This window comes from Dasypus novemcinctus, chromosome 20, assembly GCF_030445035.2.
Source record: "Dasypus novemcinctus isolate mDasNov1 chromosome 20, mDasNov1.1.hap2, whole genome shotgun sequence".
Classification (NCBI taxonomy): Eukaryota; Metazoa; Chordata; class Mammalia; order Cingulata; family Dasypodidae; genus Dasypus; species Dasypus novemcinctus.
This window is the reverse complement of record NC_080692.1, coordinates 34,412,550-34,433,331: the sequence shown is the minus strand read 5'-3', so window position 1 is coordinate 34,433,331 and position 20,782 is coordinate 34,412,550. Positions and strand designations below refer to the sequence as shown.

At 40.2% G+C, this 20,782-nt stretch overlaps 2 protein-coding genes across 3 annotated transcripts in view; one reads left to right on the top strand and one right to left on the bottom strand.

Moving 5' to 3' along the window:
* GPR19 (G protein-coupled receptor 19) overlaps window positions 1–20,782 on the top strand; it is a 112,103-nt gene that overhangs the window by 52,774 nt on the left and 38,547 nt on the right. The window lies entirely within an intron of this gene.
* Window positions 13,888–20,782, bottom strand: part of CREBL2 (cAMP responsive element binding protein like 2) — a 56,650-nt gene continuing 49,755 nt past the window's right edge. For both annotated transcript variants that reach the window (XM_023591654.2, XM_004468265.5), the window contains exons 3-4: window positions 17,758–17,902; window positions 13,888–16,976 (exon numbers count right to left, since the gene is read on the bottom strand). In XM_023591654.2, the coding sequence (XP_023447422.2) occupies window positions 16,972–16,976; window positions 17,758–17,902 (150 nt within the window). In that variant the 3' untranslated portion in view covers window positions 13,888–16,971. The remainder of the gene's footprint in view (window positions 16,977–17,757; window positions 17,903–20,782) is intronic.

The following is a 20,782-nucleotide window of genomic DNA, read 5'->3' as shown; positions in this document are numbered from 1 at the left end:
CTGAAGTCAGTTCATAAAGGCTTCAGTGAGCCAATTCCTAAATTTTCAGGAATTTTCAGAATTGGCTGACAACACGGTAGCTTGAAATTGACCATGGTGGCAGTATTTCCACCTCATAAATTGGAAAACATTATAAATCAGGCTGCCCCCATTAAGAGTTAGCTATTAAACACCACTGGTTCTTTTAATTCAACAAAAATGTTTCTAAAAAGTCATGCTTATTCAAAATGTCATTGGGACATATATTTACAAATACTCTATTTTCACTTTACCTGATAACAAATGGATGAGCACATTTCAACTTGATATTTTCCATCTCCCCCAGGCACAAAATGATGTGGTAAATGATCTGTAAACCATTACACTTCACTGAGGAGTGATCATTTAAAGCAGGAGTTCTTAACCTTTTTTGTTCCATGGACCCCTTTGCCAGGCAGTTGAAAACCATAGACACTTTATTAAGTTCACACTATACTGTGTATTATTTAATAAATATATCACACCCATACCAACACATCCCCACACAAAAAAAAATGTTTTGTTTTTTAATTTAAATTCAAGCTCACAGACCCCTGGTTAAGAACCCCAGATGTAAAAGAACCTCATGGTGAGTTCTCTGTATTTGGAACAGGTTTCCCTATTTAATACCGTAACTGTGTCTAGCTGGTGACCCTATATGGTCTAAATGGGCTTTCTCCTGAGCCCAGACTTGTGTTTATTTATTACCTCAGTTTGTGCGCCTCTCATTTGCAGCTCTTGGCTTCCAAAAATACTGAATGCTCCTTTCTCCCCACTACTCCTGGCCCCCTTGACTCTATTTTAAAGATATTTGATTGGCTTTTGCTCTGTGGAGTTCTCACACTGCCTAGTTGAAATGGCTGCGGGCATGTGGGTTGGTTCACTTTTTATATGGCATGGTGAAAAGGTGCGGCTGCTCCCACAAGGGAAGAGGTATTTCCAGCCTTCCTCTCCTGTTTGACCCCGATGTGGGCTCTCTTCCTCCTTTTGGGAGAAGGCCCGGCCAGCTTTCATTGGCGTTTTTTCCCCTTACTTTTTCTGATGCTCTCGCCTTTCTCCATATGTGGCCCAGGGTTATTCTGATCTGAGAAGGACTGGAGCAGGTTTGGTGGCATTATTTATTGATTTACTTATTTAGGGCATTATTTATTACTTGCTAACTGATTGACAACATTCTACTTTCTTTTGTTGTGCTGGCAGGCATTGTCTTTATTCCACTGAGGTAGTGAGATCCAAAACTTAGTTTAGACATTGGGATTTTGGTGTTATTTGGTTCTGTGCTGTTCAAATTTACCTAGTTTAGGCACAGGAATTTTCACATCTAGCTGGCTGACTTGATTCCACGCTGGTTATGGGGTCATAAAGTGCTTCCTAACTATTGCTTTCTGTCTCAGGAAGGAAATACTAGAGGCAGGGAAGGATTTGACTAGGTTCTGCTGGATCACAGGAAATTTTTTCTGCCCAGATATTTATCTTACTGCAGAGTCAAAATGGCCTGTAAATCACAGGTCACTGTTCAACTCCAGTCCACCCCCAGCCAAGGAGCATTTGGGGCACTAAACCAAAGCACGATAGATGAATTTGTTGTGTCAACTCTGAGCACAGAATTTGCTTTAAGAATTGAGCTGATTTATTCCTAGTCATTTCTAGAGTTGGGCTGGATATTCTCCTGCAACCCATAATGGGTTCTGAGTCACAACTCTGTCTTGTGAACTAATGGAAATTTTTTTCCTTTTTTTATTTCAAAAGTGTAAAGAATCATCATATATAACACACAAGATTCCCAATACATCACCCTACCACCAACACCTTACATTGTTGTGACACCTTTGTTACAAATGATGAAAGAACATTGTATTACTACTATCTACAGTCCATAGCTTATATTTTGTATATTTTTCCCACAAACCATCCTGTGCTCTCCTGCCCCGCCAGCGGGTGTACGGAGACCACGAGGACAACAGGGTACCCGAGAGAGGGAGTGGGCAGATGGCGGGGAAGAACCACTCAGAGCCGCACCATGGTGTGTCGTCTTCTTCCGTTTATTCTTTTTGTACAGAGCAAGCTTATATAGCGTCTTAAGCATTTGTGTTGCAAGGGGATTGGTCAGGGCTGGAACAAGACCTTATATGGCTTGGAAAGGGCTCCGGGGGAAAAAGGGGCGGGGAGAGGGCAGGAAGCAGGGGGAAACAGTGCTGAATCATGCCGCCCGCCATTTTTTCTACTGGTGTGGGGCGGTCCGCAAAATGGCGGGCGTGCCCCCAACACCATCCTATTATTAACACCATGCATTAGTATTGTATATTTGTTATAGTTCATGAGAAAACGTTCTCATATTTGTACTGTTAACCACAGTCCATCATTCATCATGGGGTTTGCTGTATAGTCCCCTGCCTATACAATCCATCCAAAGTAGGTACTCAGTGGCTCTCAGTTTCATCACAAAGTTGTACTGTCATCAGCTTAGTCCATTTCAGAACATTTTCATTACTTCAGAATGAAAAATCCCATATCCCTTTATACACCCTATTATTGACCCTTAGCATTAATACAGTACCTTCTTTACTGTTGCTGTAAAAATATTACAATATTACTGTCACCCATAGGCTACACATTATAATAGAGATATTTTCCCCATGTATCTCTCTATTCTTAACACCTGGTAATAGGAGAACGTTCTTGTCTTTGTATTATTAAACACAATTATCATCCACACTTGAAATCACTCTTATACAGTCCCTAGATTATCCTCTGGCTTTTTACCATTGACATTAACCTCCCTAGACTACCCTTTCAGCCACAATCACATTTATAAACCAGCAGCATTAACTATACTCACTGAAATGCATTACCATCTACTCTAACCATTTCTCCACATTCACTGTCCCCTTATTAAATATTCTGCATAACTTCAGCATCAGTTCTCCCTTCTCAACCCAATTCTATCTCCTAGTAACCTATACTCTATAGTTTAATCCACGAGTTTACTCATTGCATTTAGTTCATATTAGGGAGACCATATAGTATTTGTCCTTTTTTGTATGGCTTATTCCATTCAACATAATGCTCTCAAGGTTAATCCATGTTGCCATATGCATCCCAAATTTATTTCTTCTTACAGATGAATAGCGTTTCATCATATGTATATAACACATTTTGTTTATCCATTCATCAATTGATAGACACTTGGGCTGTTTCCATCTTTTAGCAATTGTGAATAATGCCACTATGAACATGGGTGTAACAATGTCTGTTCACATCCTTGCTTTCAGTACTTCTGAATATATTCCTGGTAGTGGGATTGACAGATCATATGGCAGTTATATATTTAGCTTCCTGAAGAACCACCAACTTCTATAGAGGCTGCACCATTTTACATTCCCACCAACAGTGAAGGAGCTCTGTTCCTATTTTTCCGCATCCCCTCCAGCACTTATAATTTTCTGTTTTTTAAAATAATGACCATTCTGTAAGGCGTGACATGATATCTAATTATAGTTTTGATCTGCATTTCCCTAAGAGCTGGTGATAAGCATATTTTCATGTGCTTTTGGCCATTTGTATTTCTTCTTTGGAAAAATGTCAAGTCTTTTGCCCATTTTTAAATTATTTTCTTGTCTTTTTATCATTGTGTTGTAGGATCTCTTTACATAACATGAAGATCAAACCCTTATTGGATAGTGGTTTCCAATTATTTTCTCCCATTGAGTAGGCTGCCTTTTCACCTTAACAAAGTCATTTGAAGCACAAAAGTGTTTAATTTTGAGGAGGTCCCATTTATCTATTTTTATTTCATTGCTTGTGCTTTGGGTCTAAGGTTTAAGAAACAACCACCTACCACAAGACCTTGAACATGTTTCCCTACATTTTCTTCTAGGAGTTTTGTGGTTTTAACTTTTATATTTAGGTCCTTGATCCATTTTGAGTTAATTTTTTTATAAAGTGTGAGATGGTGATCCTCTTTCTTTTAGCTATGGATATACAATTCTCCCAGCACCATTTGTTGAATAGAATGTTCTGACCTAGCTGGGTGGATTTGACAGACTTGTCAAAAATCACTTGAGTATAGGGAAACAGATGTGGCTCAATCAGTTGGGCTCCTGTCTACCATATAGGAGGTCCAGGGTTCAATCCCCAGGGCCTCGTGGTGAGGGCAAGCTGGCCCTCGCGGCGAGCTGGCCCTTGCGGCGAGCTGGCCCTTGCGGAGTGCCATCCCACTTGGGAAGGTAGCCCGCGCAGGAGTGCTGGCAAATGCTGAGAGCTGGTGCAGCAAGAAGATGCAAAAAGATACACAGAGGAGAGAAGATAAGACAGTAGCAGAACGGGGGCCTGAGGTGGCACAAGAAAGTAATTGCATCTTTCCTACTCTAGAAGGTCAGGATCGGTTCCTGGAGTTGTCTAATGAGAATACAAGCAGACACAGAAGTACACACAGCAAATGGACACAGAGAGCAGACAATGGAGGGAAACGGGGGGGGGGGGGAGAAATAAAAAAAAATTAAATCATTTGAGTATAAATGTGAAGGTCTGTTTCTGAATTCTCAGTTCGATTCCACTGGTCAATATATCTATCTTTATGCCAATACCACATTGGTTTGTTTTTGTTTTTTACCATTGTAGCTAAGTAATATGTTTAAAGTCAGGAAGTGAGAGTCCTCCAACTTCGTTCTTCTTTTTAAAAACATTTTTGGCTATTCAGGGATAATACCCTTCCAGATATGTTTGATAATTGGCTTTTCCATTTCTGCAAAAAAAAGGCTATTGGAGTTTTTATTGGGATTGCATTGAATCTGTAAAGCAGTTTGGGTAGAATTGACATGTTAATGATATTTAGTCTTTCAATCCATGAACATGGATGTCTTTCCATTTATTTAGAAGAAACCAAAGAAGTTTGGTTTCTTTTAGCAATGTTTTGTTGAATACAGGTCCTTGATGTCTTGGCTAAGTTTATTCCTAAATATTTTATTCTTTTAGTTTCTATTGTAAATGGCATTTTTTCCTGACTTCCTCCTCAGATTTCTCATTATAAAAAATTAGCTACTGATTGTTGCAGGCTCATCTTATATCCTGCCACTTTCCTGAACTCATCTATTAGTTCTGGTAGCTTTGTTGTGATTATTTCAGGATTTTCTAGATATAAGATCATATCATCAGCAAATATTTCTCCTTTACTATTTGGGTGCCTTTTCTTTCTTTTTCTTGCCTAGTTTCTCTGGCTAGAAATTCTATCACAGTATTGAATATCAATGGTAACAGTGGGCACCCTTGTCTTGTTGCTGATCTCACCGGGAAAGTTTTCAGTCTTTCACCAATGTAAGCTGTGGGTTTTTCATATATGCACTTAACCAGGCTGAGAAAGTTTCCTTCTATTGCTATCTTTTGGAGTGTTTTTATCAAAAAAGAATGCTGGATTTTGTCAGATGCCTTTTCAGCATCAGTTGAAAGAATCATGTGATTTTTCTTCTTCAATTTAGTAATCTGGTGTTTTACCTTAATTGATTTTCTTGTGTTGAACCACCCTTGCATACCAGTGATAAAAACCACTTGATCGTGATGTATAATTCTTTTTTTTTTAAGGCATTCTTTTTTTTTTTTTTAAGATTTATTTGTTTCTCTCCCCTTCCCCCCCACCCTGGTTGTCTGTTCTCTGTGTCTATTTGCTGCGTCTTCTTTGTGTGCTTCTGTTGTTGTCAGCGGCACGGGAATCTGTGTTTCTTTTTGCTGTGTCATCTTGTTGTGTCATCTCTCCGTGTGGGCAGCGCCATTCTTAGGCAGGCTGCACTTTCTTTGGCGCTGGGCGGCTCTACTTACGGGGCGCACTCCTTGCACATGGGGCTCCCCTACACGGGGGACACCCCTGCGTGGCATGGCACTCCTTGTGCACATCAGCACTGCACATTAGCCAGTTCCACATGGGTCAAGGAGGCCCGGGGTTTGAACCACAGACCTCCCATGTGGTAGGCAGACGCCCTAACCACGGGGCCAAGTCTGCTTCCCAAGAATAATGTCTTTTTCATTTAAATTCAAGCTCATGGACCCCTTGTTAAGAACCCCTGCCCTAAGACTTTGGAGATGCCCACTTCACCTGCCTTTATTGCCATCCCAAATCTGAACAAAACCTCAACAAAATCCCTAAGCAAGGAAGGAGAGGGGAAGGTTCTTAGGAAATCAACCAACAATGTCTCCCGCAATAAACTGATGTGGTTAACCATCCCTAGGAATGACACTCCTGTGTGGCACAGCACTCTGGTGTGGCATGGCACTCCTTGTGCACAGCAGCACTGCCCATGGGCCAGGTCACCACACCGGCCAGGAGGCCCTGGGTATTGAACCCTGGACCTCCTGTATGGTAGGTGGATGCTCTACCAGTTGAGCCACATCTGCTTCCCTTTTTTTTTTTTTTTTTGAGGTTTTTGATGATTGTTTCAATCTCTTCATTTATGATTGGTTTGTTGAGGTGTTCTATTTCTTGAAAGGTCAGTGTAGGTTCTTCATGTGTTTCTAGGAATTTGTCCATTTTGTCTACATTGTCTAGTTTGTTGGTATACAGTTGTTTATGGTATCCTTTTTATTTTATTTTATTATTTTTATTTCTCTCCCATTCCCCCCTCCCCATCCCCCTGTTGTCTGCTCTCTGTGTCCATTCACTGTGTGTTCTTCTGTGTCTGTTTCTATTCTTCTCAGCAGCACCAGGAATCTGTGTCTCGTTTTTTGTGTTGTTGTTGTTGTTGAGTCATCATGCTGCATCAGCTCTCTGTGTGTGCAGCGCCACTCCTGGGCAGGCTGAACTTTCTTTCGCACTGGGCGGCTCTCTTTACGGGGGTGCACTCCTTGCGCATGGGGCTCCCCTACGTGGGGGACACCCCTGCATGGCACAGCACTCCTTGTGCACATCAGCATGGTGTGTGGGCCGGCTCCACACGGGTCAAGGAGGCCCTGGGTTTGAACCATGGACCTCCCATGTGGTAGGTGGATATTCTAACCATTGATCCAAGTCCACTTCCCAATGGTATCTTCTTATAATCTCTTTTATTTCTGCAGGGTCAGTGGTAATGACCCACCTCTCATTTCTGATTTTATTTATTTGCATCTTGTCTGTTTTTTTCTTTGTCAATCTACCAAAGGGTTTGTTGATTTTCTCTTCTCAAAAAATAATCAACTTCTGATTTTCTTGATGCTATTGTTTTTGTTTTTGTTTTGTTCTCAATTTCATTTATTTATGCTCTTTGTTATGCTTGCTTTGGAAATGTTTTACTTTTCTTTTTCTTGTTCCTCCCAGAGTGCAGTTAGAGCTTTGATTTTAGATCTTTCTTCTCATTTAATGTAAACATTGAGGGCAATAAATTTCCTTCTCAGTGCTGCCTTAGCTGTATCCCATAGATTTTGATATATTGTATTCATGTTATCATTCATCTTGAGATATTTACTGATTTCTCTTGTAATTTCTTCTTTGACCCACTGATGAAGAATGCCATATATTTGTGTTTCCCCCTTTTTTTTTTTGCCTGTTATAGATTTCCAGCTTCATTCCATTATGACCAGAGAAAGTGCTTTGCATAATTTCAATCTTTTAAAATTTATTGATACCTGTCTATCAATATATATGGTCTATCCTGGAAAAGGATAAAAGCACTTGAGAATGCTCAGAATTACAAAATGTATATCCTGCTGCTTTGGAGGGTGTAAAGCTCTAAATTGTCTGTGAGGTCTAGTACATTTATCATATTATTGAAGCTCTGCTTCCTTACTTATCCTCTGTTCAGACATTCTATCCAGTGCTGAGAATGGTGTATTGAAGTCTCCAACTATTATTGTAGATGTCTGTTTCTTCCTTCAGTTTTGCCAGTATGTGCCTCATGTATTTGGGGGCATCCAGTTTAGGTGCATAAATATTTATGATTATTTCTTCTTGTTGAATTACCCCTTTTATTAATACATAATGACCTTCTCCATCTTTTATAACAGTGTATGTTTGTGTTTCGTGTTGTCGTTCAAATTCCTGAGACCATGTTCAATTTTGTCTTTAATCCTGTCTTTTCAAGTTCAGATTCTCTTTTAATTCACTAATTCTCCTCTCAGCAAATTCAAATCTGCTGTTATATGCCTCTAAAGTACATTTTAAAAAAATCTCATCCATTGTGTTTTTCTTTTTTTTTTTCTTTTTTTTTTTTTTTTAAAGATTTATTTATTTATTTAATTTCCCCCCTCCCCTGGTTGTCTGTTCTTGGTGTCTATTTGCTGCGTCTTGTTTCTTTGTCCGCTTCTGTTGTCGTCAGCGGCACGGGAAGTGTGGGCGGCGCCATTCCTGGGCAGGCTGCACTTTCTTTTCACGCTGGGCGGCTTTCCTCACGGGCGCACTCCTTGCGCGTGGGGCTCCCGCACGCGGGGGGCACCCTTGCGTGGCACGGCACTCCTTGCGCGCATCAGCACTGCGCATGGCCAGCTGCACGCGGGTCAAGGAGGCCCGGGGTTTGAACCGCGGACCTCCCATGTGGTAGACGGACGCCCTAACCACTGGGCCAAAGTCCGTTTCCCCCATTGTGTTTTTCATTCTCATAAGCTGTTCATTTTCTTTGTAGGCTTTCAAATTGTTCTTTATGCTCACCCAGTGTTTTTTTTTAAAGATTTTATTTATTTATTTTTCCCTCCCACTATTGGTGTTTGTGCTTGCTGTGTCTGTTCATTGTGTGTTCATCTTTTTTTTAGGAGGCACAGGAACTGAACTAGGTACCTCCCATGTCCCTGCTTTGTTGTTCTCTCATTGTGTTTTCCTCCTTGTGTCTCTTTGTTGCATCGTCGTCTTGTGCCAGCTTGCTATCTCATTCATTTTCTTTAGGAGGTACTGGAAACCAATCCCAGGACCTCCCATGTGGTAGGTGGGAGCTCAACCACTTGAGCCACATCCATTTCCTGAGCCACATCTGCTTCCCATCTTCTTAATATTCTTTATCTCTTTAGCCATATTTTCCTTCAACAGCTTCAATTGATTCAGGAGATTTGTGTGAACATCATTGATTTATTGTCTTAAATCCTGAGTCTCTTCAGGATTTTTGAGTTGTTCCTTTGGTTGAGCCATATCTTCCAATTTCTTAGTATGGATTGTAATTTTTTGCTGACGTCTAGACACCTGATTTTGTCAATGAATTTACTCTGACATTCAATTTCTTTTGCCTAGTAATTTTGTTTCATAGCTCTCTTTGCTTTTTAGTTCAACTTATTCTAAATCTTTAAAATTAATTAGCTTTGGGAAACAGACTTTGGCCCAGTGGTTAGGGCGTCCGTCTACCATATGGGAGGTCCGCGGTTCAAACCCTGGGCCTCCTTGACCCATGTGGAGCTGGCCATGCGCAGTGCTGATGCGCGCAAGGAGTGCCGTGCCACCAAGGGTGTCCCCGCGTGGGGGAGCCCCACGCGCAAGAAGTGCGCCCGTGAGGAAAGCCGCCCAGCGTGAAAAGAAAGTGCAGCCTGCCCAGGAATGGCGCCGCCCACACTTCCTGTTACGCTGACAACAGAAGCGGACAAAGAAACAAGATGCAGCAAATAGACACCAAGAACAGACAACCAGGGGAGAGGGGGATATTAAATAAATAAATAAATCTTTTTTTAAAAAAAATTAATTAGCTTAAATGAAAAAAATGGGGTCAGGGATCCATTAGTAGGGCTTAGACCAGATTCAAGGGTTTTGAGACTTGAGAAACTCATAAATATTTTTTTATCCCTGCCTGCCAGCAGATGGTGATCTTTGACAAATCTTTCCACGGAAGTGACTCTTTCAACCTCCTCTTGCTGGGCTGGTGAGGGTGGAGATTTAAAGTCAGCTCTGCTGGAACAATGGCAGGGAGGAATACTGGTGTGGGGTGTTATTGACAGGGGATGTATAGTTGGCAGGGAGTTCTCCAGGGCATATATCCAGGGTACATAAAATGTTTGGATATTTTCATAGTGGTTACAATTAAAAACAACATCTGAGGGAGTGCTGAGTTCCTAGCCAGAGGAGCTCTATCATAGTCCCTAAAGGAACAGCAACAATCCCCCAAGTGCAATAGCAAAGACCAAAAAAGAATGAAGTTCCAACAATGAGCCCTTGATACTAATGACTATGCTTGTGAGCCTGTGCACCTGAAATAAGAACAAGGCCTAGAGCTGCAGGGTGCCTAAAAGTTACCTCCTGAGAGTCTCCGTGTTGCTCAAATGTGGCCAGTCTCAAAGCCAAACTCAGCATGTAAATGTGTTGCCTTCCCCTCCGCATGGGACATGACTCCCGGGGATGAGCCTCTCTGGCACCGAGGGATTACTACCAAGTATCAGCTGATGATGTAACTAGAAAATGACCTTGAATAAAAGGGTCAACTCATACCAGCAGAATATCTCAGTCTACATATAATACCAGGAGTTAAAAATGCTTTTTGACCTGAATCAAAGGGGGAAATGGAAAGGACAAATGAGTTTATATGGCTATGAGTCTCCAAAAAGAGCTGGGAGGTTATCAGAGGGGTTGCCCTTATGCACACCTCAGCAGAGTCCCTGAGACAGATAAAGTAGATGCAACCCCAGGTATTGGTTCTTCTGAGGGCTGCAGAGACCCACAATTTCTATGGCCATGGCAGATGGAGTTCAGTGCCATGTCAGCTGGCCCTACTTTGGAGTTTGTGTTTCTGTGTGATGGAGCTGGATTCAGATGTGATCTTTGTCCACAAGCCTCTCCTGTTACTTTTACCAGAACTGTAGTTTGTGCTGGGGTTTAATGTATACCCAGGGGACCTGACTCTGGACTGACCATGTGATAGTTAGGCCCTGAGCCTCAACAGACTTGCAGCTCCTACACTCTGGTTTATTGGACTTACCCCACTCACCTAAAATGGAAGTAAAGAAGGTCAACTACCACACCAGGGAGCCAAGAGTGCCTACACCTGAAAGCAGGAGAATTGCATCCAGCATCCATGTAGAATCTAAGCCCCCTCTTGATATAGATGTGGAGTGGATACGGCCATTCTAGGGTCCACAGGATGGAGGAATAGAAAATGGATTAGTAGTGGACTTACTGATATTCTATTCATGAACTATTGTGATTAGTAATCGAAGAAAATGTGGCATTGGTGTGAAGAGAGTGGCCATGGTGGCTGCTGGGGGTAGGGAATAGGAGGAAGAGATGTGATGTGGGGGCATTTTTGGGGGTTGGAGTTGTCCTGGGTGGTGCTGCAGGGACAGTTACCAGACATTGTATGTCTTCCCATGGCCCACCGAGTAGACTGTGGGAGAGTGTGGGCTATGTGTGGACCATTGACCATGAGGTGCAGCGGTGCTCAGAGATGTATTCACCAAATGCAATGAATGTCTCATGATGATGGAGGAGATTGTTGTTATGGGGAGAGGAGTGGGGTGAGCAGGGTGGGGGATATATGGGAACCTCATATTTTTTTTAATGTAACATTAAAAAAATAAAGAGAAAAAAAAAAGTCAGCTCTGCTGGATAAACTCACTGAAGAGAAACCACTCTCTGCTCTCTACCACACTCTCCCTCTTTCCAGGGAGGATGACCTCTGTTCCCTCAGTTGACCACAGAGAATCACTGGTTTTACCAAGGCTGTTTGCCTTGAGGGTGGTGGATGGGTGCTGTTCTCAGCTGTGAGGGCCAGTAATTCCCAGTTCTTTTGTTTGTTTTTATCCAGGAGCTGGAGAATGAATCCAGGACCTCATATGTGGGAAGCCCAGCACCTGAACACTGAGCCACATTAGCTTCCCTGAGTTGGTTTTTTCATTTGTTTTGCTTGTCGTTTTTGTTTTTTCAGGAGGCACCAGGAACCGAACCCAGGAACTTCCATATGGTAGGTAGGTGGGTATTCAACCACTTGAACCACATCTTCTCCCAATGGTTTTTTTTTGGCCTCTTCATCTCTCTGTCCTTCGCCCTCCTGGACTATGTGCGCCACTCTCCTGGTCTGCAGATTCCCAAAGCAGCTACCTCAGACAGCTTTTTGCCCTTCCTACATTGTTGCTGGGTTTTCTTCTTAGGTACTGGGACCTGAGATTGAACTGGGAATCTTGTTTGTGGGAAGCCAGTGCTCAACCACTGAGCCATATTGGCTTCCCTGTGTTGGTTTTTATGTTTGTTTTTGCTTGTTTCCGTTTTCCTTAGGAGGGAAGCAGGCTGTCAACTGCTTGAGCTACATCTGCTCCCTTGCCTTTTATTCCCCAGATTTATTTATTTTTCTCTCTTTCTCTCCCCCTCCCCCTCCCCCTCCCCTGCTGTTTTTGCTGTGTGATCTTCTGTATCTCTCTTTTTTTCTTCTCATTTTTTCTCCTCTAGGATTCACTGGGATGCGATCCTGGAGACCTCTGATATGGAGAGAGATTCCCTGTCAGCTGTGCCCCCTCTATTCCTGGTTTCTGCTCTGCTTCACCTTGACTCTTCCCTTTGTCTCTTTTGTTGCATCATTATCTTGCTACGAGTCACTTGTGTGGGCACTGGCTCACCATTTGGGCACTCATGCCGGCACTGGGCTCACCATACAGGCACTCGGCTTGCTACATGGGCGCTCGGCTCACTGTGCAGGCACTCAGCTTCCACGTGGGCACTCGGTTTGCCATGCAGGCATGCTCTCTTTTCTTCTTTTTCATCAGAAGGCCCAGGGATCGAATCCCGGTCCTCCCATAATGTAGGCGGGAGACCTATCACTTGAGCCACATCTACTTCCCCATTGTTTTTTTAAAAGCGTTGAGACCTGCTGACCTATTCCAATGCCATCTTCTTGGAAGTCAAACTAATGGGTATTAGATATGGACATCTTCAAGCAGTCTACAAACAGAAAAAGAGTTCTTCCATGTTATCTTTCAGTCATATATTCTTTGGGCCTCAAATTTACCTGCCCTGGTCAGGGTCATGCTAGCCTGAGGGCCTTTTTAGTGGTGTGTTACTAGCTCTCTAGGAGAAAAAAAAATCTCTGATTTGTAGCATTTCTTGATTTCTGTGGTAGAAATACTCCCACTGTTACTGCTTAAATGCTACCGATGTAATGCCCCTACATGTGGAGTTGAGAAGATGCACAGAATTGCATCTGGGGAGCCAGCAGGCCCCGCTCTGGGTGGAGGAATTAAGAAAGATACCTGCTTTGGGCAGACAAATTAGTAAACAGCACCTTTTATGGGCTAACACATACCTCATGTGTGTCTTGATGAACATAGTTGTCCCTACCTTCATATATGGCATGTTGAGGGGACTGTGAGCAGGATTTTAGGTCCATTTACCTCTTTATCCAGATCACTCTGTGCAGTGCACATTGGCACAACTTTCCATAGTAGTCCTGATTCATAACCACTCTGTAGTTAAGTAAAATGGATGGAATAAAGGAAGAAGAAAACCAAATTACCCAGCAGCCTGAAAATGTTTTATGCAGATAATTATAAGATGGGATCGCTAAATAGAATATTAGATGTTCTTAAAATTAGCCTAATAGGCTATTATTGCTTAAAAAAAAAGAAGCCTCCAATGATACCATTCTATGGATAGAAATGATATAGCAAAAAAACTTGAATACTAATACCTACAGCACTACAGATTTAGAGAAAATATATTTGTATGAAGTGATTTTAAACTTTCCTAGTCAAACACTGTAATTTGACTGTTGAATTTAATGTAGTTCTTTACTACTTAAGAAGCATTTTCTCATAATCCTCTTTAGCCTAATAATAACTCTCAGAAAGTTATCCTCCCTGCTTTTTATAGATGAGGAAACAGGCTGGGAGATTAAATAATTACAAGGTCACTTAGAATATGGACCCAAAACCATTTCTTGCTTAAAACCCATACCTTTTACTATCCTATGCTTATATATGCATATTTCAGTACTATAAAACAGACAATTTCAGATATCTGGTGAATTTTTTTTTATTTTTCATAAAAATATAATTGTACAATGTTTTCCAGAGAAAGAAAAATTCCTCCAATGCCCCAAACACCATGTGGTTTAACAGTAATCTTCCTCCCTTTTGAAACTAAATACATAATTGATAATATGCAAGTGATTTCTTGTGAAATATATCATTTATATTTGTAAATTTTTGTTGTCTTTCTTTCAATCAAAGTTCAGTTCAGTTTAAACCTGTACTTTTTGCAGTGAGTCAAATCAGGTCTATCATAATTCAAAGATGATAAAATAAAATGCTAAATGGTGATGCTGATAAATACTGTCAGTTAGCTGGTAAACAGTGATATGAATTTGCCACAGTAAGAGAGGTTCTGATTTAGATATAATGAAAAGATATATTTTTAAAGAAAGACTATATCCTAAAACTTGGCCTGGTCAGACTTAATCCATATTATATTCTGTTCCTCTCAGATGTAGCAGGTCTACACTAAATTAATGACAGAATATGACTGGTCTAATTCACATATGAATTTTTCTCTTATCTTTATTGGGAAAAAGAAAAAGAGCACATTACTTAGTTTACTCAGAAGGGAAGGAGAACAGCACTGTTCCAGAAGGACTAAGAAAAGAGTGAGGGACTCTCTCACTCTCTTCTGTTCTCTCAGCCCTTCTGTTAGCATTACAGGTAAGTGGGAGATGCCAGGAGTTCAGTATGCTGCTTCTTAACTGGAATGGGGAATGAAAGGCTCCAGGTGTTCTAATCAATGACATTTATCATCATGCTTCAAAGTGGCCAAAAGCTTGCAGCTAGCACAATACCCAAAACAATCAAATCATTCCTTTTTAAGACTAAGGAACGTCCCTTTGTTTTATTCTATTCCCAACACCCAGATAGAGTTTAAACTAAAATAAATTATAATTTACTTTCATCCAAAATTACATATCCTCTACCTGAGGACATGGTCACTCTGCTCTTGTAAATGTTCCAAAAAAAAAAAAAGAAAAAAAAGAAAAAGCTAAAATATTCCTGTAATTTAGAATTTCAACAGAGAAGAAACACTTCAAGCACAATGGAGACATTCTATTGAAGAAAGAGCCACGTTCATTTTGGAATGTTTGCTTTGAAAACAACTCTTCTGGGGAATTCAAAAGGTACTGAACAAAGCAACATAAAGTAAGTCTTGGGATGTTTTGCAAAACAAAAATATACAATTGAGTAGACCAGATGGCAAAAGACATACCCACTACAATCTGAACACTATATTTAAAACACTTAAAATTCTAAAGGCTTGAATATCAATAATCCTTCTATCTATCTGTATCTATGATCCTAAAAAGACATTAAATACTCTTAAACCTCCACTCCTCCAAAACACAGAGAGACCCAACAGGCTGGGCTAGTGGTATATCAGTAGTCACATGACTAGACTGGAGATCTGAGTTTGCATCCTAAGTGCAAGAGGTCTTTTGGAACTCAGGCTCAAGGGAGGCACTTTATTCAAATTCATGGCCTGAGTGAAGGGGAAAAATACATTGTAATCTTAAACTATGTTACGTTCTATTTCAGACAATCTAGAGTGTGATGCGACGTCTTGAACTGCTAGTTTATAATAAAACATTTTGTTTGGAAGCCAAATATTTGCTTCATTAGAAGTGAAGAATAATTATAATGGAGCAGCTCCAGAGGACACAACTCCTGATTTCAAACGATGGTAAAGAGAGAGTAATCAAGTGTTTCATTGGGACAATGAAGATTCTTAAGTCTATTTGCGCGTATCATATTGTGATACACTTTATTCCGTATGGTAGTCAGGAAGTAAATGCAGCTGTGATGCTGACGGGAAACAGCTACCCTGCTCTTCTGCACCTCCTACCAAGTCCACTAGTGCAGTGCCCGACCCCAGCACCAGTGCTTCACTCCACAGTGGGGGCATGACCAGGGAAGAACCAGATGCAAACCCACAACATCTTTCTTTCTGGCACAGAACACATTCATAAGGAAAATCATGTCAGGAAGGACACTAAGTGTTCTGGTTACAGTTATAGCCATTAGCTCTACCACCAACTTGTCCTTCATTTTATTCTAGATCTCTTCAGGCAGAAACTCGGTCTCAGCAGCTAGCTTCATCCTATTTTTTCAGAAAAATTCTCTGAGTTAGTTGGGTACACAAGAAAATGTGTGTGAGCATTCACTCCTGCCCTCTGCCATACATATGTAGACATACAATATAAACGCATACATACATACACATCCTGGTTGTCAAGATGATGCAGGCTGCTGAAATGTCTGAAAGGTTACGTCTCACTTAAAAATAAAATGTGACTAATTATTCTCCAGGTAAGGATGAGGCCCTAGTAAACTTTCATAAACTATATAAATACAGTTTAAGAGGACAGCAACAAAGGTGTTAAATATAGGCTGTCTTGAGGGCTTTCCTGATGCATTTTGCTAATGTGTTCATTATTTAAAACAGGTATAATATTATGGATTATAAAAATAGAAATGTATATATTTGTTAATACATATTCACAGCTTATGCTGGAATGGCTCACGGAGAAATCATGGTTCATGCAAGAAATATACGTTACTCAAGTAAATATAATGAAATAAGATTAGGTCCGTAAAGGCTGAGAATTTAATAATCAGCCCATTTGGTTTCTCTTTGTAGGGCAATCAAAAACATGAAAGGAGGTGACACCAAAACACACACAAACACACACACAATTACGTGAATTACATCAAAAGAACATAAATAATCAATAAAGCAATGTGGAGTTAAGGTGCAAAAATACAATCTTCAACCTATTTTCTCTATTCCTGTGTTTTCAAGCATCACAATGTGTTAAGTGCCATGGGTGGCAACACCAACCGGAACAGGTCTGAATGTATGTAAATTTTCTAAGTGTTGAATGTTAAAGCAAGACCCTCTGAGATCTAAGATCACACATTTTGGTAGAAATAGCAGATTTACAGAGATGACTACTGAGCAGTAGGTAGTAAATGGAGCCAAGAAGTGCAATGTTGTCCATTCATCCTCCCTGGGAATCAGAAAATTGGCTCCATTCACTGAATCATTTTATATGATCTTCACCCTGAAAAATAAATCAAAGTTAATAATGTTGTTAAAGTCATTGAAGTTTTGTTAATCTGCTTTAAAACACATGAATTGTTTTCTCAAACTCAGACTGAAAAATAAACAGGCTCATTTGGCATTTTTCTTTAATTCAATTTATAATAAGATAAATGTTGTTTCACCTAATAAAAATTATCAAAAAGGCAATTCCTTCAATTATCAAAGTTTTTAAAAAGATTAAACGTTTATAACGTTCCCTCATAATTATTTCAAGGGTCCCCAAACAATCACAATGATGAAATAATCAACACACTACATCTTCTTTCTAAAATCCTTGCAGTGATGTGCTGCTGTACTAGAATGAGCCTGCACTGGGTGAGGACAGGTTCCACACTACAGCGGTGTAACCTTGGGCTCCTCACAGCCCTGCTTATATTTCTTCATCTATGAAATAAATAGTATAATTCCTTAACACAATTGTTGGTAGAAACAAGATAAATATAAATGAAAGTACTTTGCAAGGTATAAATCAAAATGCAAATAAAATATTAACAACTAGAATAATTCACTTCCATTTATGTACTAAGTATATTCAATGAGAAAGTTCCCAGTCTATCAGTTGCTCTTTAAAGATCCCATATAAAATATATTTCAATTACTAGAAGCTAATCCCATTTCACTTGCTTATTTGTGTATTACAAAGGACATCAACATTTTATTTTATTTAAAGAGTAAAGTGGTCAACAGAAACTCTACCTTCAGTCACTCCCCTATATACATTCTCTGTGGATTGTACTCACAGGAATTGTTATTAGCTTCTGTCTTCCCAGCTTTGGTGTGTCTGCTTGAGCTCTGCTGAGATTTACTCTGCTCTTCTCCAGTGAGCAGGGCCTTTATTTCAGAAGGGATTTTTCCTTGGTCCATTGCCATGCACCATTGCTTGTACTGAAATATGTAAAATATAATTTAAGTAAAATTTTACCCAAGTTCAAGAACCACTATTAGAAGTCCTAGACATAAGAACCCTTATAACTATAGATTAAATTGACTGCCAGGAATCTCACCCTCTGCTATATTTACTTTTTATAAACTAGGCTATGTAGGACATGTGCACCTCTCAGAAAAGGGTGCTAAAATGCTGCTGAATCTTCTAATGATTCTTATTGAAATGCTGCTCTGATTAAGAAAGCCATTCTGGCTAAAAGACTAGCTCCCTACTGTGCTGTTAATTAGAGATTTATTGTGATTAATAAATTTATTTTAAAATGCAAATACCCACAAATAGATAAGCCTCTCAAGTATTTATTTCTCAGTGAGAAGCACTTTAAAACCAAAAACTCTCTTAGCTAAGAGTACAATTTAAAAAAAAAAAAAACCCGGGAAACGGACTTGGCCCAGTGGTTAGGGTCCCATGTCTACCACATGGGAGGTCCGCGGTTCAAACCCCGGGCCTCCTTGACCCGTGTGGAGCTGGCCCATGCGCAGTGCTGATGCGCGCAAGGAGTGCCCTGCCACGCAGGGGAGCCCCACGCGCAAACAGTGCGCCCCATAAGGAGAGCCGCCCAGCGCAAAAGAAAGTGCAGCCTGCCCAGGAATGGCGCCGCCCACACTTCCCATGCCGCTGACGACAACGGAAGCGGACAAAGAAACAAGACGCAGCAAATGGACACAGAGAACAGATAACCGGGGGAGGGGGGAATTAAATAAATAAATAAATCTTAAAAAAAATTAAAAATTAAAAAATTAAAAAAAAAAACAAAAACCCTAGAGACAAGAGTGGCAAATTGGAAAGCTAAAAGACAATATGGGTGATTTAAAGACAAAGTGGATTGAGAGATAAAAAAATGACCAAATCTAATCAAACCCTGCAATTTGCCTAAAGCCTTAATAATTATCCAAGAGTTGGGTTGCAGTCAGTGTCTGGGGCCACTGCTGGCCGCCAAGCTAGTGCCATGGGCATTTATGTAACTGCCACACTCTTTTAGACTTCTGAATCCACCAATGGGAGCTTTCCAATGTCAAAGACAAGGATTCAGATCTAGGGGAAATTCAGGTAATTAAAAGTCATCTCTGGTGCTATCCTTCCTCTCATTAAATCACTATCAGGTTACATTATTTTGGTACTTATTTATATTTATATTTATATTTATAATTGTGACCACATGCATTTAGATGGTAAGCTAAAAGAAACGTGAGCAACTGTGCCCAAAATGGCCAAATGAGACACATTTCAGCTCATAAAACAGAAGACTTGTGGATGTCTGCTCATAAACAGATGGGGGGGCATAATTTTTTAATAAGATAAAAGCAGTTTATATCAATGTTTATTAGAGGCATTTCATATGATTAAATAAATTTTAAAACAGGCAAGCAGTAATGTTCTTTGTAATATCTGTTATTATATAGCACAACTAAGGTAATGAAAAATTTAGATATTAAATATTAGGAATAGTTATTTTGAAGACCTATAATATAAATGTATATAAATGTACACTTATGTATTTTATATACAATACACATATAAATATATGAAACCTGTACACTTCATATTTCAGAATCTGAAATTAGATTCTGGCATTGTAGTTCCATAGGTACCACCCCTACTTTAGACAGCTAGCACAAAAATATGTGTGTTAGGTCTTTCATATTTATTAACTTTTAAATTTAGTATTATATTAGCGGGGTTTTTTGGTATTTGGAAATTATTTTTAAAAAAATAAAAGACAAAACAAAAAATAATAAAAACAAAGGAAAAAAGAAAACAGGAAGGGGAGCGGATGTGGCTCAAACAATTGAATGCTTGCTTCCCACATGGGAAGTCCAGGGTTCAGTTTCTGGTGCCTCCTAAGGAAAATGGAAACAAAAAACAAGCAAAAACAAACGTAAGGGAAGTGGATATGGCTCAAACGACTGAGCTCCCGCCTACCACATGCAAGGTCCCTGGTTTGGTTCTCAGCACCTCCTAAAGAAGACTGTGTGGCCTGCAAAACCTGAAATATTTACTATTATTTGGACATTTACAGGAAAAAAATTTACCAAGCCCTGCTTTAGACTCATTTATCCAGGTATCACTTAATCTCTGGCATTGGATCTTCCACAGACACCTCAAATTAAACATGTCTAAAAATCTGAATACGTCTTTCTCAACCAAACCCACTCTGTACCATCTACATTCTCTCAACGTACAGGACCATTTGTCTAGCCATATGCTCAAGTCACTCCTCATTCTCTCCTCTAACTTCCGTGGATTATACCTCTTATAAGAACCCCTGTATTTTCGTTTCTCTGCACCTTCACTGAAGTTCAGGCCAACTACCATAGCTTTCTAAACGTTCCCTCTGCCTCTAACTACTCCCATTTACTCACCCTAACTACTCTCCATACTACAGTCACAGTAATTATCCTTAGACAAATTTAACCATATCACTCTTCAGCTTAAAAGCCTTCAAATACAATTAGGATGAAATTCTTACTCCTCTTTATTGCTCATAAGGTCTGTCTCTGCCGATGCTACTGGCAACAAACTTTCATCATCCCCATTATCTCTAAGAATCAATCACATTGATCTACTCACAGTTCCCAGAATTTGCCATTGTTTCTTACCACTAGACCTGCTACATCTGCCTGGAACACCCTGGTTTACTTTTACTCATCAGTCAGAAATTCTCCCCAGACCACCCCCTCCCGCCACTAGCTTAAGTGTCCCTTCTAACAGTATTACTATCCTACAATAACAAAGCATGTATTTTACTGTTAATTGTACATTTCTCCATCTTACCATCTAAACCAGGGGTTCTTAACAAGGGGTCCGTGAGCTTGAATTGA